The sequence below is a fragment of the Varanus komodoensis genome, unplaced genomic scaffold (genome assembly GCF_004798865.1).
Source record: "Varanus komodoensis strain SLA01 unplaced genomic scaffold, ASM479886v1 scaffold8, whole genome shotgun sequence".
Lineage (NCBI taxonomy): Eukaryota > Metazoa > Chordata > Lepidosauria > Squamata > Varanidae > Varanus > Varanus komodoensis.
The window spans coordinates 32,176,940-32,199,281 of NW_025336481.1; the positions used below are offsets into that span (position 1 = coordinate 32,176,940).

The 22,342-nt window shown below is 38.6% G+C and overlaps 1 protein-coding gene across 4 annotated transcripts; it reads left to right on the forward strand.

The window, feature by feature from the left end:
- Positions 1-214: 214 nt before the first annotated feature.
- On the forward strand, positions 215-20,042 carry FAM149A (family with sequence similarity 149 member A). Of its 4 annotated transcripts, none has more exons than XM_044455687.1 (12): positions 215-336; positions 5,464-5,606; positions 6,251-6,376; positions 6,990-7,166; positions 7,784-7,974; positions 9,082-9,236; positions 10,662-10,765; positions 11,078-11,302; positions 12,037-12,157; positions 12,997-13,125; positions 14,145-14,223; positions 17,411-20,042. In XM_044455687.1, the coding sequence occupies exons 2-12, from the start codon at positions 5,521-5,523 to the stop codon at positions 17,482-17,484; spliced, it is 1,467 nt and encodes a 488-aa protein (XP_044311622.1). In that variant the 5' UTR covers positions 215-336; positions 5,464-5,520; the 3' UTR covers positions 17,485-20,042. The 4 variants fall into 4 exon arrangements, 3 of the variants coding, with proteins under 3 accessions (XP_044311622.1, XP_044311619.1, XP_044311621.1); XR_006417144.1 differs by lacking the exon at positions 215-336 and adding an exon at positions 1,937-2,511 and having other exon boundaries at positions 14,149-14,223; XM_044455684.1 differs by lacking the exon at positions 215-336 and adding an exon at positions 1,937-2,511.
- The last annotated feature ends 2,300 nt before the right edge of the window (positions 20,043-22,342 follow it).

The window sequence follows — 22,342 nt, forward strand, 5'->3', positions numbered from 1 at the left end:
GGGTATTGCAAACCTGTGTTGGTTTATGTAGAACATGCGTATACCTGCAACTATAAATCATTAGATTTTTATCTGTTCTTTTAGTTTGGCTTCTGCCTAATGTTTAATTAAATCGACATTGGGAAGGATGTGTTCTAAATGTGAAAGGTGTGGAGATCAATGAATTTTTTATGATATATAAGAAAATGGAATTAATTACATCTGCCCCCACTTTTCTTCTTCCAGTAAAGGCTTGTCCAAAGGAGTTGCAGATCGTTCCTTCCAAGGAAAGAGTGAAGATTGTCTTCCAGTGACTTTTACCAGAAGTGTACAAGAAGCAATTGACACCTATACCTTGTATGTTTTAAGTTCTAAAATCAATTTTTAAAATGAAATCAATGTGGGCTAACAAGAGTGTGTTATATTGTATGGTGTGTGCATTGTATATTGTAAATTAACATTTTTAAGCATGTAGAGATCAGCATTCCAAGAAAAGAATGTCCAAGTTCTACAGGGGAAAACTATTCCCCTTCCATGAGCAGATGTAGATATTTGGATCCTGGCTGTCTTTCATATCCATTACATTTTAGAGACCTGTGTTTTATACTGAAATCAAATACTTTTTCTTTAAGACTTTGCGGTGAGAAAAAGAGCTTGAGCTACTTTTATATAATGAAGAGTACCGGGGTAGAACAATGATCAGAAAGGAGAATAATACAAAACTTTTTAACAAGACTGATTTCAGAAAAGTTTGTCTTTCTACAAGAGTTTGCACAAGTGAAAACTAGTTAATGACATGCATATGGTGGTAGATTTCAGGGGGTAATAGACATATAACAAAGGATTACAGGAAAAGTTCTGGTGTTTTGACTTCACCATTTTTTCCCTCTGAACTGAGGGAATATGTGTGCGTATGCATTTACCTAATCTGCCAAGTGGGAATAAGATTTCATATATCCATGAAAGCTTATGACACAATAAATCTGATAGTCCTTAATGTGCGAAAAGGCTTTGGATGTGTGTTGTAGAAACGTGGTAATACTATTTAGAAACTATTGTAGAATTTTCTAAAAGGTAGATGGGTTTATGTAGAGAAAAGAGAATTTTAGAAAGTCTTAGCAATGCAATCATATATCTGTCTACTGATGTCCTACTGATATCAGTGTGTCTTACTCTCAGGTAGACTGCAATCCTATACCTAGTTGACTAATGATAAGCCCACTGTTCTGAGTAGACAGGTATAGGATTGTGCTTTAAGTATTTCAAGTATTCACTCAAACTGTTGTCTTCTTCAAGCAACTCAAAGGTAACCTCTAACAGGTTTGAGCAAGCACACACATGACTGTGGTATATATGTACATTCATACAGTACATGAAATGTAATGTACCCCACCCAGAGAGCCCCAGCAGGGCTATGGGTCTTTACATTTAATAAATACTATAAAATAAATAAACATGAGTGAGAACACAGAAGAGCCAAGTTCAGATGTGGCATTATAGCATAAAGATGCATGAGTCTTGGTGTTTATACACTCTCTACTCCCCTCTCTTCTTATGATGAGGGGAAGGTCAAAAGATTTCACTTTCCTATTAGAAGCAATCCCAGTGATGGCTTTTTCATGTCTGAACTTGAGGGACTGTGGGGTTTTTTAATTGCACTTAGTCAAAACAAATCAGAATCCAACCATGAATTGCTGTCCTAGTTTGTTAAACTAACATAAAACACATTACCGTTCTCTTAAGTACATAACTCACAAGGCTATCACTATAGTTTTAAAGTAAAAGCAGAAGCTTTTAATGTCTTATTTTGCATATATGAAGGAGGAAGAGAAGGCAGAGAGAAGTGTGACTTATGAAGCTTCTTATCCATAAGGCTAAAAAGCCACACAATTTTCCATGAGAAATTGTGTATTTTGCTTTTGCTTAGTATATTTCAATAAGACAACCACTTTTTCCCACCAGTGTCAACTAATGGCATTTGTATTTACTTCTGCTACTACTGTTGTTAAAATGTAGGTTGAGGTGGGTAGCACAGCATATGGGCTGCTGCTACTGTCCTTAAATTTGCTGCTGTGACAGCAAAATAGTCAATGGTTTGTCACCAGATTTACAGCCTTGGGATTTTACATCACTGTCATAAAGTGCACTCAAAACTTGATGAAAACTCTGGATTGTTTTGCTGCCACCACTGCCAGAATTAGACATAGCTTCAGGAGTGAAGTCCCCAGGAATTTGGAGAGGCTGCAGCTGTTGAGCAGAGTCTCAGATTTACCCAAGCATAGTACTGCTGTTTATGCCACATACGTATATATGCAAAGGTTAGTCCTTTGGGATGCTACAGGATTCTTAAACAGACCAGTATGTGAAACATTACTTCTGAATTTTGTTTCTGTCCACAGTGTTTCTGTTTCATCTGTCTCATCCAGCGGACACACAACACCCACTGACTTAAATAATTCTTGGTCAGGGATAAAGAGTTGCACTACAGGCCCTTCTACCGAAAGAAGCTCCATTTATTCCTGGGGAGATGATGTAGGTCATAGTTTATTAACAGGTCTTATCTGAGGAATTCGAAGAAGTGTTTGTATCTTTGCCTACCTTACGTTTTTCATTTTGGACTCTATTACAGTTATTGATTAATAAGTCCATTGCCCTTTTAGACTTGACTACTTCAGGAGTCAGTTTTCCATCTGTATGATGACTTCTGGTGACACAGTAAGAAAACCAGTTTAGATATAAATTTTTGGTAAACTGTGGTTTAGTGGGGTATGAATGAAGATTGAACTCACCCCCCCCCCTTGCAGGTTGGCTTTGGGGGTGCAGTTTTGGTATGTTTAAACCAGAGTTCTTCATTATGTCTGAATGGAAAACTCTAGTTTAATCTCAACTTAACTAGCCAGGATCTCAATCTATTGTTTGTTGATGGTTAAAAGATCCTGGTTATTAAGCCAGCATTAAAGCAGATTTTGTGTTTGGGACAGAACAGGGAACTTTGATTAAATGTAACAGTTTTGAAATGCTGAAGCCAGCCTTTTAGAAGGGATATAGATGGAAATATCTATCAAATTCCATTTCTCTCAGCTTTTCATTTTTACATCTTACGGTTATTCTGTGCCATTTCTTCATCACTTGGTGAGTTCTTTTTTAAAAGTCTGCTTGGAATTTAATATTATTTCTTTATACATTCTCCCTTATATGCAAGTTTTCCTAATGTATTCATTTTTGTAAGCAATTTTCCTTAGCAAAATGGAGTTTTGTACTCCCAATGCCCACATTTTGTGCACACTTTTTTGTTTGGGAAAAAACAAAATGTTGATAATGAAGGAACTGTCCACATGTTGTTTCAGGAAGCATGAATTTGTTAAATTCTAATCCTAATCCTAACCCAAACAAAACCTTCCTCCATCCTTAGGATAGGGAATACATGGACCCAATGGTTGTTCTAAACTGCTAAATCATGGTTTAGAAATCCAGGATTAGTATGTTCGAAAGAGTCTTAGCTGCACCCTTCTTAATCTTCCTCTGGCTGTTAAAACTATTTCATCTCATAATTACTAATGAACATGCATTATTTTTTCATCCCATTTTACTCCCCTCTTTGTTTTGTTTTCATAATTCAGGAGCTACTTCATTTTCTTCAACATTTTAATCAGTAATCAAAATCTTGTCACCCTTCTCCTCAGTACTGCTTAATTTCTTTCTGTTAATACCTTTACTCCCACTCTGATGTTTTGGAGATAAATCTTCCAGATGGCATAATGCCGCTGCTCTTTCTAATCCTACTGAGTTTTGCCTTTGTCTTAATCACAATACTTCTAAGCAATCCTATTTCTTTTAGCCTGTTTATTCCCACTGTTCTTCCCCTTTGACGTATGTTTCTCCTTCTGATTCACTTCATCTCCTCCTCCATGTGCCCCTGTCTGTCTGTCTGTCTGTCTGTCTTTTTTTCTTCAGGTGCTTCAGAAGTACTTTTTCAGTAGCTTGTGCTACTTGGGCTTCTCTTCCAGGATATTAATGCCCTCCCTTTCCTAAGGGCATAATAAGAGCCTGTTGGATCATTCCAAACAACAGTCTAATCCACCATCCTGTTTTCAATCTATGCTGGGGATTAGAACCCAGATCTCCTGAGTTCCAGTCCCATGCTCTTATGCTCTTAACCACTACACCACACTGACTTCTGGGAAGATACCATTTTGCTGTGTCTCTACTATTGTTTCTCAAATCCTCAAGAAATCTTTTCTTGACCTACTTTCTTCTTCATCATTATTACCCGTTTCTTTCTTATCTTTGACTTTGAAAATTCTTGAACATTTTACTCAGTGTATTTTAAGGAACTTCTAGGCTTAAGATCACAACTTCAGACTCTAACTTGGGCCTCTTTGCCTGAAGTGCCAGGGAACAAGATGAAGATGGTATTGTAGTGCTGTAACACCTGGCATTTTATCAGCTCCAAAACTTGAGTTACTGCTGCTGAACTAGCAGTTGCTCCCAGTCAGTATGCATTGCATTGCTAGGGATGGCTAGGGTAACCCTAAAGGTGCACAAGTTGCTGAGCAGTGGAATCTGGCAGTGCTCCGGCGATCTCTCCATGCCATCAAATGGTAGACAGATGTCTTGCTGGAGCTACTTGACTGTTGTTGGTCATTTCCCCTGAATCCCTTCAATTTTCCCACCAGAGTTCAGTGTGAAAGTCCTACATTTACAATTAAAGAACAGGATGCGAATGACCACATTCTGAGCCTAGGAGATGGTTGAACTTTACTCACAGTCCCCTTTACAGAAAAAATTATTTCTGGTTATTTCAAACTTTCTTCATTTCATCAGCCAAATCTGGGCTGGGGATAAATGTATCGCTCCTGTTGTTTCAGAATTGGGAGTCATAAATCCTTGCTAATCTACTGAAAATCACTGAGTTCCTAGTTTGCCTTCTTTCCATCCTTACTCTATATGATGAGTCCTTGCAGATGCAGTTGTGTTGATAATGTAATATATGGTAGGCTTTACAGCACTGCCATTCAGAAATGGCTGTGCCTGAACCTGTAAACAGGACAGGTTGTATATATTATCCCAGCCAGGCTTTGCAGCTGAGGACCATTTGTAGAAGCTTCATGTAGAAGCTTTTTTGCCCAAGGAAATTAGTCCATTGTAGCAACCACCCTGGGAACAATATCAGTGTCCAGAGTTGATCCAGGTGATTCTACCTTTCATGCTAAATAAACAATGTTATGGTCACTCTAGTGGTGACGGCACAGCCCACCACTTGTGTCACTGTCCCACTATCGTGTGTTCATGGGATCATCCCATCTGCAGCCTGATTCCTTTGACTGAGAACTATGTTAATGTAATGCCCTGTGTAAAAAAACAGCTAAAAGAAGTGTGGCTGTTGCTAAATTTGAGGTACAGTGACTAATACCTAATGCCATTTCAGGCAGCTTCCAGTGTGTGTTAACTATAATTTAAAACCTTATTCTCAAATTCCTTTAGGAGTTTGATAAAGTTAATGCACAGAGAGTGCATCAGTTATTTTGGGATGTGGATGAAATGCTGTTTGAAGGAAAAGTCAGTTCCCAGACTGAGAATCTAAAGGCAGAATGCAAAGACTGGACCAACCGATCACTTCATTTAAGGCAGGTCTTTACTTAATTTGTTTAACTACTGAGGTCTGTGAATTTGTTTTCTACTTTCTAGAAATATTTCCACTCAAAATAGGTTTAACTTGGAGGTATCTATATCTGTGTATATGTATTAAGTAAGTCCCTGAGATCTGAGAATATCTTACTGGTCATTCTGTCACCAATAATAATGGCATGAAAGTGGAATTATCACTGGTGGCGTGGCACTTACCTTTGGAACAATCTCCCACATGTAGTTCTAGAGGAAAAAGAATGACAAATTTTAATTAGTTCTTGAAAATGTATCTATTCATGTGGGCATTCCCTGACCCATGAAGAGCTAGGGTTTATGTTTTTAATTATTGTTTTATTTGGTACTAATAATGTTATATTATAGTTTAATGTGAATTACTTAAACCTTGTAGCATATTATACAGTATAAAATCATATAAGTAAAATAAAAATAAATTTGCTTTTTAAGCATTGGCTTAAGCAGTAAGCCTCTGGTTGTGGCAATTAGCAAGAATGACTTCTACCATCTGAAGTTCATGATTTACACATCTGTGCTGCAAAGCAATAACAGCTGTGGTTCAACTGTGGTACACATATTTGCATTTTTTAAAAACTTTTTTAACAACACGTCATTTGTTCTTTTGCAGGATCTTGGGCAAACAGCTCATTTTCCCAAAAGATGAAGGTTTTCAGCATTACCAGAGTAGAAATGCCAGCTCTGTATATTCCAGATCCTTGCCTAGCCTGAGTGAAATCAGCAGCAGCATGAAAGAGTATGTTGATATTTTAATGCAGATTTATCCCTTTTTCATATTTTTAAATATAGTTTATAAACATTTTATATATTGCTGAAATATACTACAACTTTATTTACTGAAATAAAATAGGGTGTGTCACCCAATATGAATTCATTCTAAAAAGCAAAAAAAAGATCAGTTTTAAACAGTTACAGTGTACTTAAACGTCTAGTACTTGTAGTCATATTGTAGCAAAATTAGCAAATGGAATAACTTTTTAGAGATGAAAAAACTTGTATATTATATGCTTTTTTTTGTTAAAGAACATGTTAAATATAGGGAAATAAGATTGGATGACGATTAGCAGCACTGGGCAATCATCCCAGATACTTGGTTGCATGACAATGCTCAGAAAATACCCTGATTACAAAATACAACTTTACCCTGTTCTTTTTGGACCTGGAAAATTAGAAGTTAGTGGCTGAGCTAAGCTCATCAGTAGAAGTCACCATATAAGATTTTTTTCTTATTTGTTTGGTAACTTTTAGTAAGCCTATTACTTAAGTATCTTAATATTATTTCCCTGTAAAAGATATGCATACATTTTATTTTGCACCTCTTCCCCCCTTGTTAAAATTACTGTCTTTAGGTTGTGTATCTCAGGATCTAAACTGGTTCCTGCAGCTTTTCCAGTGCACAAGGCATTCAGCTCTGAATTACCAGGAATCTGTCTAGCCGAGTCATCTGTGTATTCATTCTTGGAAGAAGAAATTTATGATACAGAAGGCAAAATTGAAGAATATCTTGCATTTGACAACAAAGAACTGTAATTGTTCGATTTTACTGACTATAATAAAAATGTTTGTAACTGACTTAAAGAATCTAAGCGATGTGTTTAAAGAAACCTGATTAACTTGTTTTTAATTTGGAGAAAAGGCAACTGTGGGGCTCCCATTTGGAATGTGATCTGATCTGGGACCCATACCAGTTTTACCAGAAAATACCAGAAAATAACCATCTAGCTGGCTGCTATTTGCCTCCAAAGGTAAACAGCAGAGCAGTGTGGAGAAAGTGATTTTATTTGGCTCTGTATTGTGACTTTGTCCCAGTTTGGGGCTCCATGGCAGATTTTTTTCTCCAGATTTTCTTAAGCACACTTAATTTGGCCTTTAGTTATATGACCAGCTGATTGCCAGTCAAGGCCAGCCTGTTGGCCAGATGGATAGTGCTTTTGCTTTGCATATAAATTGTGGAAGCATTCCACCCTTAAAGGCAGCCTATCCATAGTTTTAGATAGACAGAATCTAGGTAGAATTTGGTTGTAATTGTTTGATTTGGCAAGTACTGAAACAAAATTGTGGGGCCCTGTCTTTGATCCTGCAATTAAGTATAGTGTTATTAAGAACTAATAGTAATAAAGGTTTAATTTGTTTCAATCATTAGTGGTGATGAAAGTTTGGAACAAAAGAATTTTCATCTTGCCCGAAAGAGGATTAAACATGGCATTCCTCCCATTTCCCCCAATGCCTGTATCAAAGATGCCGTGGCTGCTGAAGTATTTGATCATGTGTGGAAGAATGTAATTCGAATACTGGAAGAATTAATAAGAAAGCACTGGGAGTTATCTATCATAGGTAATTGGAATATTTATGCAACAGCCATTGTAAAAACATTCGTAAAGTGGTTTCTTTATAAGATTTGTGGATGTTTCGAGATTCAGCTGTTCTAAATGCAACTGACAGCCAGTGTGGTGCAGTGGCGAAGAGTGCAGATGGGGACTTGAGAGATCTGGGTTCTTCTTTGCAGTCCCCATGCATCACACATAGGGGTTTGTGAGCCTGCGCCGTGCCTAGGCCAGGAAAATCCTCCGTAGCTTAGCATGCTGGCTTGGGCAGGAGCCCCTCCCCTTTGGGTTCTGGGGAGGTAGAGGGGAGAGGTCCCTGCTCACCCCATCTGTTCCGTTTCGACCACCACCATGCTAGACTGAGAATCTCTTTCCCCTTTGCTTCGACCGCTAAGTGCCTTACCCTCGTTATCTTTCTCTGGCTTTCTTGACCTCATCACTCCTCTCTTGTGCCTCTTGATTCCACTCCTGCTACCACTGACTCATTTTTCACTCTTAAACCACAACAACAAACCAAAAAACTAGAAAGCAACCTGCCTTTCTAGTCCCCTCTCAGGCATGAAGTGCACTGGATGACTTTGCTCCAGCCTCCGACCCTCAGCCCAACCTACCTCACAGGGTTGTTGTTGTGAGGTTAAAATTAAGAGAAAGAGGGCAGCTCCATGTCTTGAGTTCCAGGGAAGGAAAAACGGTGGGGTATGTATGTATGTATGTATAAAGAAATAAATAAATCTGTTCTGGAAATTTTCAGATAGTTTGGAGTAGTGTATTCATAGTAAATTATTCAAAAAACTGTGAGCATCATTTTTGTATCAATCTGAGTATTTCAAGTGCATGCATAATCCAGGGGACTGTGCTATGTATTAGTTATGTTTTATGCTGGTGCACATGTAACAGCATAAACCCTGGTTAGTTCTGGGAGTTCAGAGACTTCAGAGGGGGAAAGGAAATGGGGTTGAAATGTTGTCAAGGTTGGCTTCAGTTTGCAAACCATGACATGCAGAAAGCCAGCATTATGACTGTGTCAGGCTTGTATTCATTTGCGCATTATCCATAAATGTATTAAATACGTTAATGTATGCCTGATTCATGTTGGGTCTTTTTAATGATGGACTAGATCATGACAAGCAAATAGAGAAACTGAAAGCTCCCGGAAATAAGTTGCCACATCTACCTATTTCCCGTGTTGCCATTGAGACATCAAGTGTGCCCCCATCAAGAGGGTCAGAAGTTCGAGGAATGCCTTTTGGTTTTCATTTTGTCCCCTCACAGGTAAAGTGCATTCTGACTACCTTCTGGTAATCATTACATCAAATTCAGTTCCACACGGTGTCTTGCCGATAGGCATTCATTATTTCCATTAGTGGATCCTTCTCTCATATTTCCTCTGTGTTACTCAGTATGTTGCCATTCTCCTTCAAAGACCTCTGCTGCCCTGTGTGAGATACACTGATTTATAACATTGCATTACTGACCCTTCACTTCAGCCCTTAGCTTTGTTGAGAGGTTACAGCTGCTTTCTACATGTGTACGCATGTGCACAAACACACAAAAGAGACAAAAGTCTGACTCTTCTTAACCTTACCCAGAATTGTTCATGTTGCAGTGGTCTGTATCTCCGTTAATTAAGTGGTTTTGAATTTGGTGAGAAATTAAACTATTTTGGCTGGTAGTCAGGGTCCACTCGGGGATCAAATGGTGTTGATTCTTTAAGTTAGGAAATCACTTTTCATTCTTCTCTTGGCTTAATTACACAGCCTCTTTTGAATCTGTTTCTGCATTTGTAGCAAATTCCCCCCAAACAGTGGGGATTGGTAGGGAAGGGCTGTAGAACAGGTGCTTGGCAGCATCTCCAGAAAGGGCCGGCAAAACTCTAGCCAGAAACACGACTCACAGTCACACCAATAGTCTGAGTCAGCAAAAAGCAGCTTTCTATCATACTTATGTATTGTTGCATCATGGTGACACTTAAACGTGCTTCTGCAATTTTTCTTCAAATTCTGTATTGTTTTAACAAAACATTACACAGTAAATTAAAAGCAAATGTGATTTATTCTTCAATTATTGTGCATGGAAACATTCCATATCGTCTGCACATGTCATAGAGAAAGCTTAAGGGACATACCCTGCTTGACTATATTTGAGATGTTTTGAGAGCTTTATAGTCAATACCCCGCTTGACTATATTTGAGAGCTTTACAGTGGCTCTATGCATCTACTCAGAAGGCAGTCCCATTGTGTTCAGTAGGGTGCGCACCCACTGCCAATGAAGGGTGAGTGACCACAAGTACTCACAAGGCGAGGGTGCTTTCAGTAGTACTATCCCATCTGGTCTCAGAGGGATCACCCAAGCACCATCTTTTTTCTGTTTTCCAGCACCAGGTAAAGATCTAGACCTTGTTTTATGGTCTAGTCCTCCTAGTTTAAACCACCCCCCCAAGCATTTAAAATTATGTTCTTAGTTTCTAATATTTTGAATTTTGTATTTGTTTTGTGGGCAGCCCAGAATACCAGTATTCTGAGGCAGATATACACGTTCAGTAAATCAACAATAAATACATTATCCTTGGCATCTTCGTTGGGCCTTGCACATATTTTCTTACTGGAGCCAGAACATTGTTCATATTTTAGGTGTTCAGGCTTCTTGGTAAGTCACCTGGAAGAAGTTAATGCATTTGCTTCTGTGGCTTTCTTTAGATACACCGTTTCCCAGGTAATTTACACAGTGATTTAAATGGTGTCATGACCATTCAAGCTAAACCACTGCAACAGAGACATTCGGGATTGACAGAAAAGATACAGTATGTATTGCAAAGTCTTACTTACGATGTAACATTTCACAATCACAGTGCATGCTATAATTATGTGTAATTTGTAGCCTGGTACCTGACCCCCACATAACCTTTTAAAGTAAACATGCTCAAGCAGGTTCTGTGACTTATTATTTTGGATCTTGTGCATTAAAAAAACCTATTTTCTCTCTGTCTGTCTATCCATCTACTGTTTTATTGGGAAAAAGAAATCATATTTGGATATAGGGTGGGGTGATGAGGGGGTAGGTCAAGCTGAACCTGCACTGACATTTGCTGGAATTGTCTTTTTCCTCCCCGCAGGAATGAACAGGAAGACAAGCCACAACGTGTCGATTCCAGTGTTAACTCAGCACGAAATCGGCTGGGGAGAAATACTGACAGCAGTGTTCTTTCTTCATCTCGAGCATTTCCTGGATCCTGTAGGAAAGCGGCAAGCCATCGCAGGCTGCCTTCAATAGCTACCGACCCACTGCGCTCAAAAACCCTCAATGTTTACAGCGATGAAGTTCTTCGGGGGACAAAACTGTGAGGCTTTGTTTCTTTTTGTTGCTATTGTGATGTTAGCAGCATGTTGCGCTCAGGTGATGGTGTTTAGTGTAGACTGTGTCACATTTCTGAAGTTGGATCACACAGGTGCAACACTTGGCATTGGGAATCTAATTCCACTTCCTGAAACCCTATTTTATTTTAGTCCTTAAAACTGTGAAAATAAATTTGAATGAGTTCGAACAGTGCTTAGAGAGAACAGCAAAATCAGTAGAGCATAAATGAGGTGACAGAATTCAGCTTTGGCATTAAATTAGACTGTAACTTGGTACAGAATTTAATGTGTTTTTCATATTATATACAATCCTGGATTTTTGTGTCCTGTTGAAAGTGCATTAAAATCATCAGATTTTGTATGGCAAATGGGAAAAAATATAATACACATGCAATGAGTGTATTCAGTGGACAGTGAATAGTGGAATACAGTTCTTCTTCATGGTCTCTGTGCATCACACACACATGGGCTTTGCCACAGAATGCAATGCCTGGACCGGAGGAAAACCTGCTGAAGCCTTCAGCCTATTTATGTGGTGCATTCTTGGAAAACATCTCTCTCTTTCTCTCTCTCTCTTTCTCTCTCTCACACACATGGTATTTCACTAAATGTAACAGGAATTCTGTTATTGGTCATGCATTGTTTTTGAACAGCTCTTGCTGTGATTGAAAGGACAGAAATGCATGTAATCTCATACATCCACATTGCTGTTCCAAAGGTGCACTACCTTAGATCGCTTGTCCTCTCCACTTCCACCTACAACCCGGAACAAGTTGCCACCAATATATTCAGACACAGTTGATCAGTACCTTTCCATTCCTGCATCGCGGTTAGGATTGGTAAGATTCTGTTTAAATTAATTCATTACTTTTGTTTACAAACTTAGAACATTTCCGAAGGGGTATTTTCTTTGGCAAACTAGTGTGTTGCTGTAATGCAACTGCTTTTGGTTTACAGTTGCATTGACAGTTCCCCATTATGATTCACCATTACTGAGTTTGGTTCTTTCCCTTTTACATTCAGTCATTTCACTCCTGTACAAGCTACATGTACTTTGTTTAATAACTTATACTTTTCTTTCTCTAGCTACATCTCTGTTCACACTTTATTTTCCATGCTGGGCAAAACAATTTAGTTAATCCAGTTTCTGTTGCACTGAAAGTATATTAGCAAATACTACTATACTACTCTCCTAACTGCAAAAGAAGTTCTGTGAGATAGGAATAGAGAAGAGCAAAGCAGAGTAAATAAAGTTTATTTTAAACCTATATGAGACTCAGCTTGTTTATCTGAGTAGTGTTTTTTCATGTTTTTGCAAAAGATTGCTCAGGAGTCTAGTGTGCCCCCACGCTAATCGCTTTAGCAGTTCAAATACTGTTTAACCCCAATTACCATCTCTGTTCTTGAACATGCAATTAAAATTCTCTCCTTTTATGGTAAAATACTTGATATATTCATTTCTATTTATTTGAAGCCCAATTGAAGAAGCCCAAGTAAGTAATTTTAGAATCTCTCCTCTTGGTGTTCAGGGGCCAGTTAAAAATTAGGGGAGGGCAATAAATAAATAAATTGAAAAGCCAAAGCATTCTTATGTGAACTGCTAATACTAATTTACATTTGTTTACCACTAGTTAACTTTTTTTCTTCCTCCCCCCCCAACCCCTGGCACCTCCTCCAGAATAGAGGAAGGTATCCCCAGAACAGAATATCCAGTGCAGTACCTAATGGTATGGAACAACGGCCACTTAGAGAACGAACTCTCATAAGAGACCAGTTTTCAAGACCTAATACTACTCACACATTCTGGGTAGGTATGTGAAAGTTTGCAACCTCTACTAAGAAACTGGAAGCAAGAATAAAAGAAATGTCTTCTTCAGACTTTTCATAGGCAGTCTTGCAGTTGTGTGGGACTGGTTCTCTCTCTTTTGTCCATATATTATAATTTTACTGTAGATTATTTTATTAGCTCTAATTTGCAGGTCTTTTCCTTGGGCCACATATTACTAATATGTTTGCCATCCCATTGCTCATTCCCTTTCCTTGTCTGGTTTGCATTTCTAATTGACTAACCAATATCTGATGCTGCCCCTGGAACAAAAGATGGTCTGGGCTACAATGCTTCTCTTTGTGGCCCAGTCAGTGGTCCAGTTCATGCACAACCATGGTTTCTGACTACTGTTTGTCATAAGCCATGGTTATACACAACAATGATCTGAGATTAAGCAAAGGAAAGGCCTGCAAAGTCTTCCAGCTACAGAGGATGAGAAAGGGAAATTTGAGACTGAAGTTGTGCTCTGGCTCATTGTACTTTTTATTTATATATATTCCCCCATTTCCAAAAGCTCTGGGTGGTTTGCAAGATATTAAAACCAGCAAAAAATTTTAATAATGTTTTGACTAAAAACAAGCATAAAACTAATATGGAAATTAATCTGGGAAGGTCTGATGGAAGGGATACATCTCTAACTCCCTCTTGAAAGTAGCAGTCTGGGATAGCTGACACATGTCTCCTGGCAGACCATTGCACAGTTTAGGGGCAACCACTAAGAAAGTCCTCTGGGTAGTTGACATTAATCTTGCAGAAGCAAACTTCAGAAGATTATTCCCAGAGAACCTTAACTGGCGAGGCAGAATATATGGGCAAAGGCACTCTCTGAAGGTAATTTGGACCCAAGCCATGAAAGGGCTTAAAAGGTAATTCCAACACTTATGTACATAACATTAAACCATGGTTTAGTATTACATGTGAATACAAAAATTGTCTAACTTCGAGTAAATAGTGAAAGTTTATAATAGATAAAAAAAAAGTCTATACATCTCTTTCAGTCAGATACACCTCATAAAAGGTCATTGACTTCTATGGATTTTGCTAATCATATGTGGACAGGTCAAGGGGTATTGACAGGTAAGAACTCTGTTTTATTCAAGAAAAAGGAGCTTTATAATGCAAGCTGCCAACTCTCAGAACTGATATTCTCAGGTTCCACATGTTGGCATTGGTGGGGAAATGTGGTAGAGGGAGGAACAAGCCTTTTACTTGATGTCTAAATCGGGGCCAGTGAAAAGGAAGCATAAAACGGGGGTGGGAAACTTGCATTGGGTGGTAGGGCAGATAATCCACCCACATATCCAGGCGTCCGTGGCCCTGCTGTCATCAGGGGCTCTGGCCATAGTTCAGGATGTCATTCAGTTCATGGCCATACCCTGGTTGGAATTCCTCCAGCCAGCATTTTGGTCAGGCAGCTGCTTTCACCTGCTTTGTAGCTTCCCTTCCTCGGGAAAAGCACAGGGTGGGTAAAGGTCTCAGTATGCCATTCTGTTTTCAGCTAGGATAATAGAACCCCCTGTCATCTGCAGACATAATTATTGATGGAAAATACCCTCAGGAATTCTCTTCCGAAAGGGTTGATGGAGTGGTCTTAGGCAAGGCTGTTCAACCAAGTAGGCAGCCCTACTGGCCCAGTTGGCCCATGGACTGGAGCTTCCCCATCCCCTGTATAAAGCACTTCATACTAAATTACTTCTTTATGAAAGACATGGAGCAGCAGGTAGGGTTCATGTACTTTTTGCTTGGTTTATGCTCATCTCCATTCCTTGTGTTTGAAATAAACTAAATGTAATTTGCACTGGGCATATGCATTTGAGATATACAATGGAATAAATAATTATTGATGAATTGGCCAGATATAGCAAAGGTCATCTATTTAGACAGCACTCTTAAACATTACTTGGGGAAATAAAACCCATTTGGCAGCAGGTGTTCTGAGTAGGATGCTCAGCAATGTCCTGTATAGGTTTTCGAACCAGCATTTAATGTATGCATGCACAGCGGTAGAAATATTTCTGCAGTACTACTAAGGGCCCAGCAGAGGGCTGCCTTTTCAATGGAAAGCACTGGTCAGCAGCCCTTTTCTTCTGTGTCTCTGCATGGTCCAGCTGTTGTTATTTCAAGATCTCATAAACTCAGTCATGTGTCTATGTAGCAAGACTGTTCATATCAGGTTTCAATATTTCATAATCCAAGTGTATTCTCCAGAGCGTTTCCATTGTTAAGGAACTGCATATGAAATGAAAAACACTCTTCCATCTAAAACAAATAGAAACTGTAAATGAAACTGGAATATTGCTTATGATGTGTTGAAATAGGATTTTCAAATATTGCTTGTAAATACTGAAAAACAGCATGCATTTGGTCTCCCTTTAGTTAATTTTAATGTGAATAATGGATTTTATTGCACTTAAGTGAGCTAGCAAAAAAAAAAAAAAAAAAAAAAAAGAACAGCGAGCAACAAATATGCACTCAGCCCCATTCAGCTGACTCTTCAGGGATATTTTTAGAATTGTCATGGTCATGCAGTGGGTATTCCAAAAATGAGATTTGAAAGGGGGTATGGAGCAAATATCTTCCCTTTCTGGAACAACTGAGGATTGATGGAGTGTTGAAATGGTAGAGAACAGTGAAAACTGTCCATTTAACACTTAAAAACCAGAGGATTGCCAAGGAGGTAATGCTGTCAACTTCTGCCAATTTTCCTCCCTTCCTTCGATTGACAGATGGCAGCTGTGCACAAATTAAGCTATCTGCAGTGTCACCTTGTCAGTCTGTTACCTATTCTGCTTCCCTTTGAAAGTTGAAACCTACAAGGGAAGACTATATATATCGGGCACTGTAAGCACACTGAGGACGACAGCAACAACACCAATTAAGAGCACAATTGTGTACTTTTGTGGAGGGCTGAACATCTTTTTAAAAGGATGCCAAATCAGTGGTGGCTCCAAAGTGGAACCTGGGCATCTGTGGAGGGGAACAGTCACTGGTGTTGGCACAGGCAAAATTGTGAAGAGCAACAGAGCTAGCTTATCCACACAACCTGTTGGGAGTGAGAGAAGCAGAGACACTTATCTCAAGGCCAGACTTCCAAGGTGTACAGGAAGCCCTATACCAAGATGTACAGTTAGTGGGATGGGGATTAGAACAGGGAGTTTCTCAGAGACAGATGAAGTGGGTATGGCTCTGTCTGGATGAAATGGAATAGACTTAGATGTGATACTGGAAGGAGTACCTCTGCTCTGTATCAGTAGGAATGAAAAGATTCTCCTTGTTGCGACTGTGGTGCCAATGTGCAAACTATCAAACATATTGTGCAAAAATGCCCAAGATGTGCATTTCCTGGCTCCTTAGAAGATCTGCATGAAGCAACACCAGAAGCGATCGCCTGGTTAGCAGAACTAGACATCCAGTTATGAGGCTACTGCTGTACTCCTGCAGAAGCTTTGTATATATCTGCACACACTGTGTGTATATATTTGCTTTTTCTCTTGTCAAGGATTCATCATATGCTAAATAAAAAAGTAAGTGGGATGAAGATTAGAACAGGGGAGTTTCTCAGAGGCAGATGAAAGCTCTGGACCACATGACATGGTGCCAGCAGAGAAGGGTGGCTGTACAAAGAGGAGGTGTGCTCATTTTCAGAAGACCCTCCTGAAAGATAGATCCCAGGCCTGCTCATAAGTAATGTTCTTGGAGATGAATACTAGGTTGGGTTCAATAAACCATTCTGTCCATGCTCAGAGCTTCTTTCTGGGTGTTTGTGCTTCTGCAAAATGCTTTAGTCAATAAAGGATGTTTTGCGAGAAAGATCTGTGGCTTTGAATGTGTGAAGGAAGGAACCCTAGCTCAAGACACAAACCTTCAAGGAATCAATCTCCTTGGTTTGGATGACACAACAACCCATGGTAGAACAAGCCATACATTGTGAGGGTGGCTTTTTGTCCTAAAATAAGCCAATCTGCAGAAGCAGTCTGGGTCTGGACAGCACAATAACCTACTCTGGTTAGTTACCTATGATGGTTTGTCATGCTGTGTGAATTAGGTCATTGATTTGAGTCTCTGGCCAAAACTGCTGAAGTTTGAATATTTTCTTTCAACTTCCTGTGATGTAAGATCATACTATTTCAATCTTACAAATGGGAAATTGAGTTCAAAATGACAGGTCAAGTACTAAAAGATCAGATCCTAAGTCATCTTGTTTCTAATAGAATGTATATACTTCTATATCGTAAATATTATCTGATAGTGTTTTTGTTTGCAGGTTCACAATTTCATGCCAAAACATTCCAGAGAAATCCATCTGTCTCTAGGAGAAGATTTCAAGTTGCTTCATAACATTTAATACAGCACAAAATAGCCACAGCACTCCACCTACCATTAGGAGGGATAACGTATCAGTATTGCACTTTTGTGGCTTGCAAAGTGCTTCACAAAAGACTGGCTGGAAATAATAGTAGAAGGCAGGACATAAAGACAATGGCTTATGTCTGGAATGTGGAGTGAAAGTTGGCACCATTTGCTTTTTAAAGATAAGTTTAATTGGGCAGCACCTTCCTAGTTCTGTTTTCTTCTGTGGACCAGGTATAAGTTACAGCTACAGCTGAGCCAAATTGTTAAACCCTCCCCACTTTTTTTTTACAATGAATAGAGAAGTTTTGACCAAAGAGCCAAGCAAACTACATGAAAATTGAAAATACAGCGTGTTTCCCTGCCTTTTGCTGAAGATCTGGGCAAACGGTGTAAAAGCTCTCCAATCCTGACCTTTGAGGCTTCAATCCGTAAATCTTCAGGACTCCCAAGCCTTGGAAGAAAGAGTACAGAGAAGCATTTAGCTGCAGCTTAGTCCTGTGGAAGAGCTTTCTTAGATTGGACAGCTGGATTCAAGGACTGCATAGCTTCCTGAAACCTCTTGGAGAAGGAGCCCATAAAAGCACAGCCAAAAAAAAAAGGAAGCAGTTCTTAACAAGAATGAGCATGAAGCCAAGACTGGATTATATTCAATGTTAGTTTAACTTAAGTTCCATTCTTTCCAATGGGTCTATTCTAAATAGTAGTATTTCCACTGCTTACAGCCCAGAGTTTCAACTCAGCTGTATAAAGAACCTGCCTATGTCCTTAAAGTTTATCCTAGGGATGAGCAGATAGTCCCCATAACCACATTTCATTCTGTTATGGTTCCATGGGTTGAATCTTTGCCTTCTAGTTTCACTGGGACAAGCAATTCTTAAGTATTGCTTGGAATTGCAAAACGGAAACAAAGCATTTGCACCCTGATTCAATCAACATGCAAAAACAGTTCTTGGAACTTCTGTTTGCAAAGTAATTTGACCCATGTATTCATGGCAATAGGTTAAATCACAGTGCATAGAAGAACCAGGATTCATTTTTGTAGGTGTTTTAATCAGTGCACATATGCACTAGTACACCTAAATAATTTGTCATAAAGAAATGCATGGCTAGCGGTTTGAACCAACTTTGGCCATTTTTAAAAAATGGAAGAATAGTAGATCCTGAACACATTGGTTCCACTTTGCAAACAAGAATCCCTAAAACCAGAGTGTGTCCCTCATGTTCTTCTTCAGTCTGTTCACTGATTATGCAAAGCATCTTTAAGTATTCACTTTAACATCTCTAATTGTCCAATTTCTCTTTCTTTAAAATGGGCTCCTCTTCCTCAGTGCATTGTCTTTAATTTGACACATCACTCCTTGTAGGGTGATTTAGAAGGCTGAGCTTAACTTACTTGTAACTGATACAAAAAGAATTGTAGAACAGGCTCAATGAATTTGTTTTCAGAAAAAGGTTTATTTGCAATCCAGCAAAATTATACCTTGGACAGGCCCTCAGTAACTCAGCCTGTTTGCCAGACTGTAAATATTGTTCTGTTTATCAAGTTTTTCCTTCCAAAACTTTTAAAATGTCACACACTAATGCAAAACAAATTATTTTATCAACTACAGCAGCAAACTAATTAAAATATGCTTCATAAGTCAATGAATCTGTTGATATTTATTTACTATGTTTCTATACTGCTCAATAACTGAAGTTCCCCGGACTATTACAAACCCCTAGCATACCGCATAATAAAATATAACAGATTTAAAACTAGATATAATGCAAAAATGAGCAGCAAGGTAAACATTTAAAAATATAATGGCAGATGTAAAAGCAATACATCTACAGAACAAAAATGCCAGGGAGAATACGCCTGTGTCAAAAAGATCACCAGATAAATGTTGGCACCAGGTGGACTCTCTGAGGAGGGTATTCCTGAACAGGGGTGCCACCACTGAAAAGTCCCTTAGAAATCACATGCTTAATGTAATTTGTTGTGGGCATCCTAACAAGCAGGGTCTCTGAAGATCTTCGGGACCAAGCAGGTATATATGGCTTTGATATATGCACGATCATTTTAAAATGTTCTCTGCTTTAATTACTGTAGTGATTAGAGTAGAATCTCAGCCAAAATGAAAATCATGAGTTTTACTGTAGTGTTCACATACAGAAAGATGACACAAGGAGTCCAAGATGGGTGAGAAATTTTTTTTAAAGGAAATTCTAAAAGATTGTTACCTTTATGGCTCCTTAACTACATGAGGGTGGTTACTGCCACCCGGAAGGCCTCCTGTGAAGTCTCACATGAAAGATTGCTGGCATCTAATCAGTGTGTTTCTCTGTGCTAAGAAAAAGGTCAGAGTTAAATTTGAAACATTGAAAAATTCCAAGAAAAGGGATTATCAATACCAGATATCACAACATACTTCCAAGCTCATTGTATAATTAGAAATAAAGAATGGTTTGAAGCACTCCAGAAGGATAAAAATGACATGGGAACAGTATTTTGGTAAAATAGCAGTGGTCTTGCTCTATAGAAATGATGACTCCTTAGAATGCTTATATTTTAATAAAATCTAAGCATGGAAATAAATTTGTCTTTCAAACTGGTAGTCATGTCTTATTTTGCAGTTGTGTAAATCCACATTGTATTTTTATTTTTCAGCTTGGTCGTGGCTGGTGGGTCACTAATTGGTTGTATGGATGTGCGAAAGTCCAGAAAAACACTGCATTTCTTATACTGAATGCATTAGAACCAATTCAAACTAATAATTAACTAGTTAATTCTTACTAATTACAATATTAACTGAAGAATTTGTGAATTACTTTCATTTAAAAGGAACAACTGATTTGGGATTATATGAGGGAGGTGCAAATAAATACAATTACTTTTATTTAGATGATACAGGTAAGAAATTAAATGGTTTTGCTTTCTGTGGAATGCAAATAAATTGTGGTAACTTATAAAATTTGCACAAACATTAGCATGTGCAAATATTATACAGATATATGTCTTATGGGCCTGGGTCCTGAATCTTTTGAGTGATTTTTTGATTACTTTGGATGTGATATCTTCACATCAGATTCAGGCTAATAAGGTCAAAATATTTGAAAGGACTTAGTTTTGGCAAGACTGCTAGACAATGCATTGTGTAACATGTTCTGATGAGTAGCTGATACTTTATGGTGTTGTTAGTATAGCACTGCATGGTAGCATTGTAAAACGTGTTTTGGTAGTAAGTGCTACTACAAGGTCATGCTATTGTAGAATTGCACAGTTGTATCTGGAATTTGCATCTAATCCATAAACTATTTGGCGCATAAGTTGGTCCTAGCCAAAATTGCTCAAGAGCTTCCTTCATACCAACTTGCAAGCTAATGTGCAAACTTGTTTTAACAGAGGCGACAGCAGAGTGGAATACCGCATCTGAAATTTCTACGCCAGATAGGAATACATAACTGATAACTATTTCAGTAATTTTGGTTTTGCTTTACAAATAGAAGCATTATTGTAATTGAATCAGGCTCAATCACCTCTCAGTATTTGCTATTTAATGTTATGGTTTTGTTGACTTTGCCTATTTCATAGGTCTATGCACCTGATAAACTTTATCATGTTTCCCTGCTCTGGTTTCTTTTGCTGGTGTTTTGAAATGGGTCATGTTGCACTGCGACAAAATTGTTGCTTTTCCCCTTGTCACTAACAGCACAATCCTGTTGCATTGCTATTTGTATAGAAGTGCCACTGAGTACAATGGCACTTACTTCCCATTAAGTAATCTTTACTTTTGTAGTATTATGGCCTTATGGACCAAGCAACTCTTAACCTAAACAGTGAGCTTTCTCTAAAGCTGCATGTACATTGGCTGACTTTTCACAGTGGCCATTTTCCAGTTCCTTGGTACAAAGGCTGCTCTTAACAACATGTTACATATTTTTGCTAGGAGATCAGCAATTTCAGATTTGAGGGTTTTTTTTTAAGAACTCTGTCTGGGATTTATAAACTTTCAATTTCTCAACTTTCAGTTTATCAATAAAGCTGAGAACTTCCTTTTTTGTCACCACAGTCTGCCTCAGTTCCTCAGATTCCCTTCCTGAATACATCATTTGAAACTGAGCTCTCTGCCCTGTATCTTTTGCACTGAAGACAAATGAAGGAATTCATCTGGGTTTTCCACAGTCTCCTTATGCTTCTTGAGTACTCTTTTAACTCTAGTATCATTCAAGAGTCAAACTGTTTCTCTAGTTGGTTTTCAGCTTCCAATATATTTGAAGAATTCTTTATTGTTGGTCTTGATGTTGCTCTTGGACCTGGCACTATTTTTTCTGTATGTAAATAGGGAATTGTTTCTAATTAATATTGAATTCAGGATCTATCAGTATGGAGATTATGATACAGGTGATGGGGACCCCTATTGCAAAAGGTATTTTGGGGATAACAGTGGACTTACTTTGCAGGGTAAGCCACAAACTTGCAGCCTCTTTCAAAACGCAGATAAAAGTCTAGACTACACTGCAGACCTGTCATAAACCATTCACCATCTCCATACTTTTCCATGTGACATGTGGGCTTTGTGGGAATAAGAGAACCGCTTGTTCAAGAAAAAGATGACAACCATTCTAATGGGTCAAATTAAATGTTTGGCCAATTATGCATTATGGAGCTTTGCTGACAGAAGACTCATAGAATCACAGAATAGTAGAGTTGGGAGAGGCCAATAAAGCCATGGAATCCAACCTGCTGCAGGACTCTAGTCAAAGCGGCCCTCACAGGTGGCTGCCCCACTGCCTCTTGCAGGGAACCCAAAGCTTTCAAATGAGGTACCATCAGTATGTTGAAGCAGTCAGTACTGTTTAC

What these genes read in the sequence shown, in the direction of transcription:
- FAM149A (XM_044455684.1), top strand. Translation starts at nt 2,137, where the DNA reads ATGAAAACTCTGGATTGTTTTGCTGCCACCACTGCCAGAATTAGACAT. An exon ending in ATACTACTCACACATTCTGG is followed by an intron (nt 13,126 to 14,144) that starts GTAGGTATGTGA and finishes CATCTCTTTCAG; the next exon opens with TCAGATACACCTCATAAAAG. An exon ending in AGGTCAAGGGGTATTGACAG is followed by an intron (nt 14,224 to 17,410) that starts GTAAGAACTCTG and finishes TTTTGTTTGCAG; the next exon opens with GTTCACAATTTCATGCCAAA.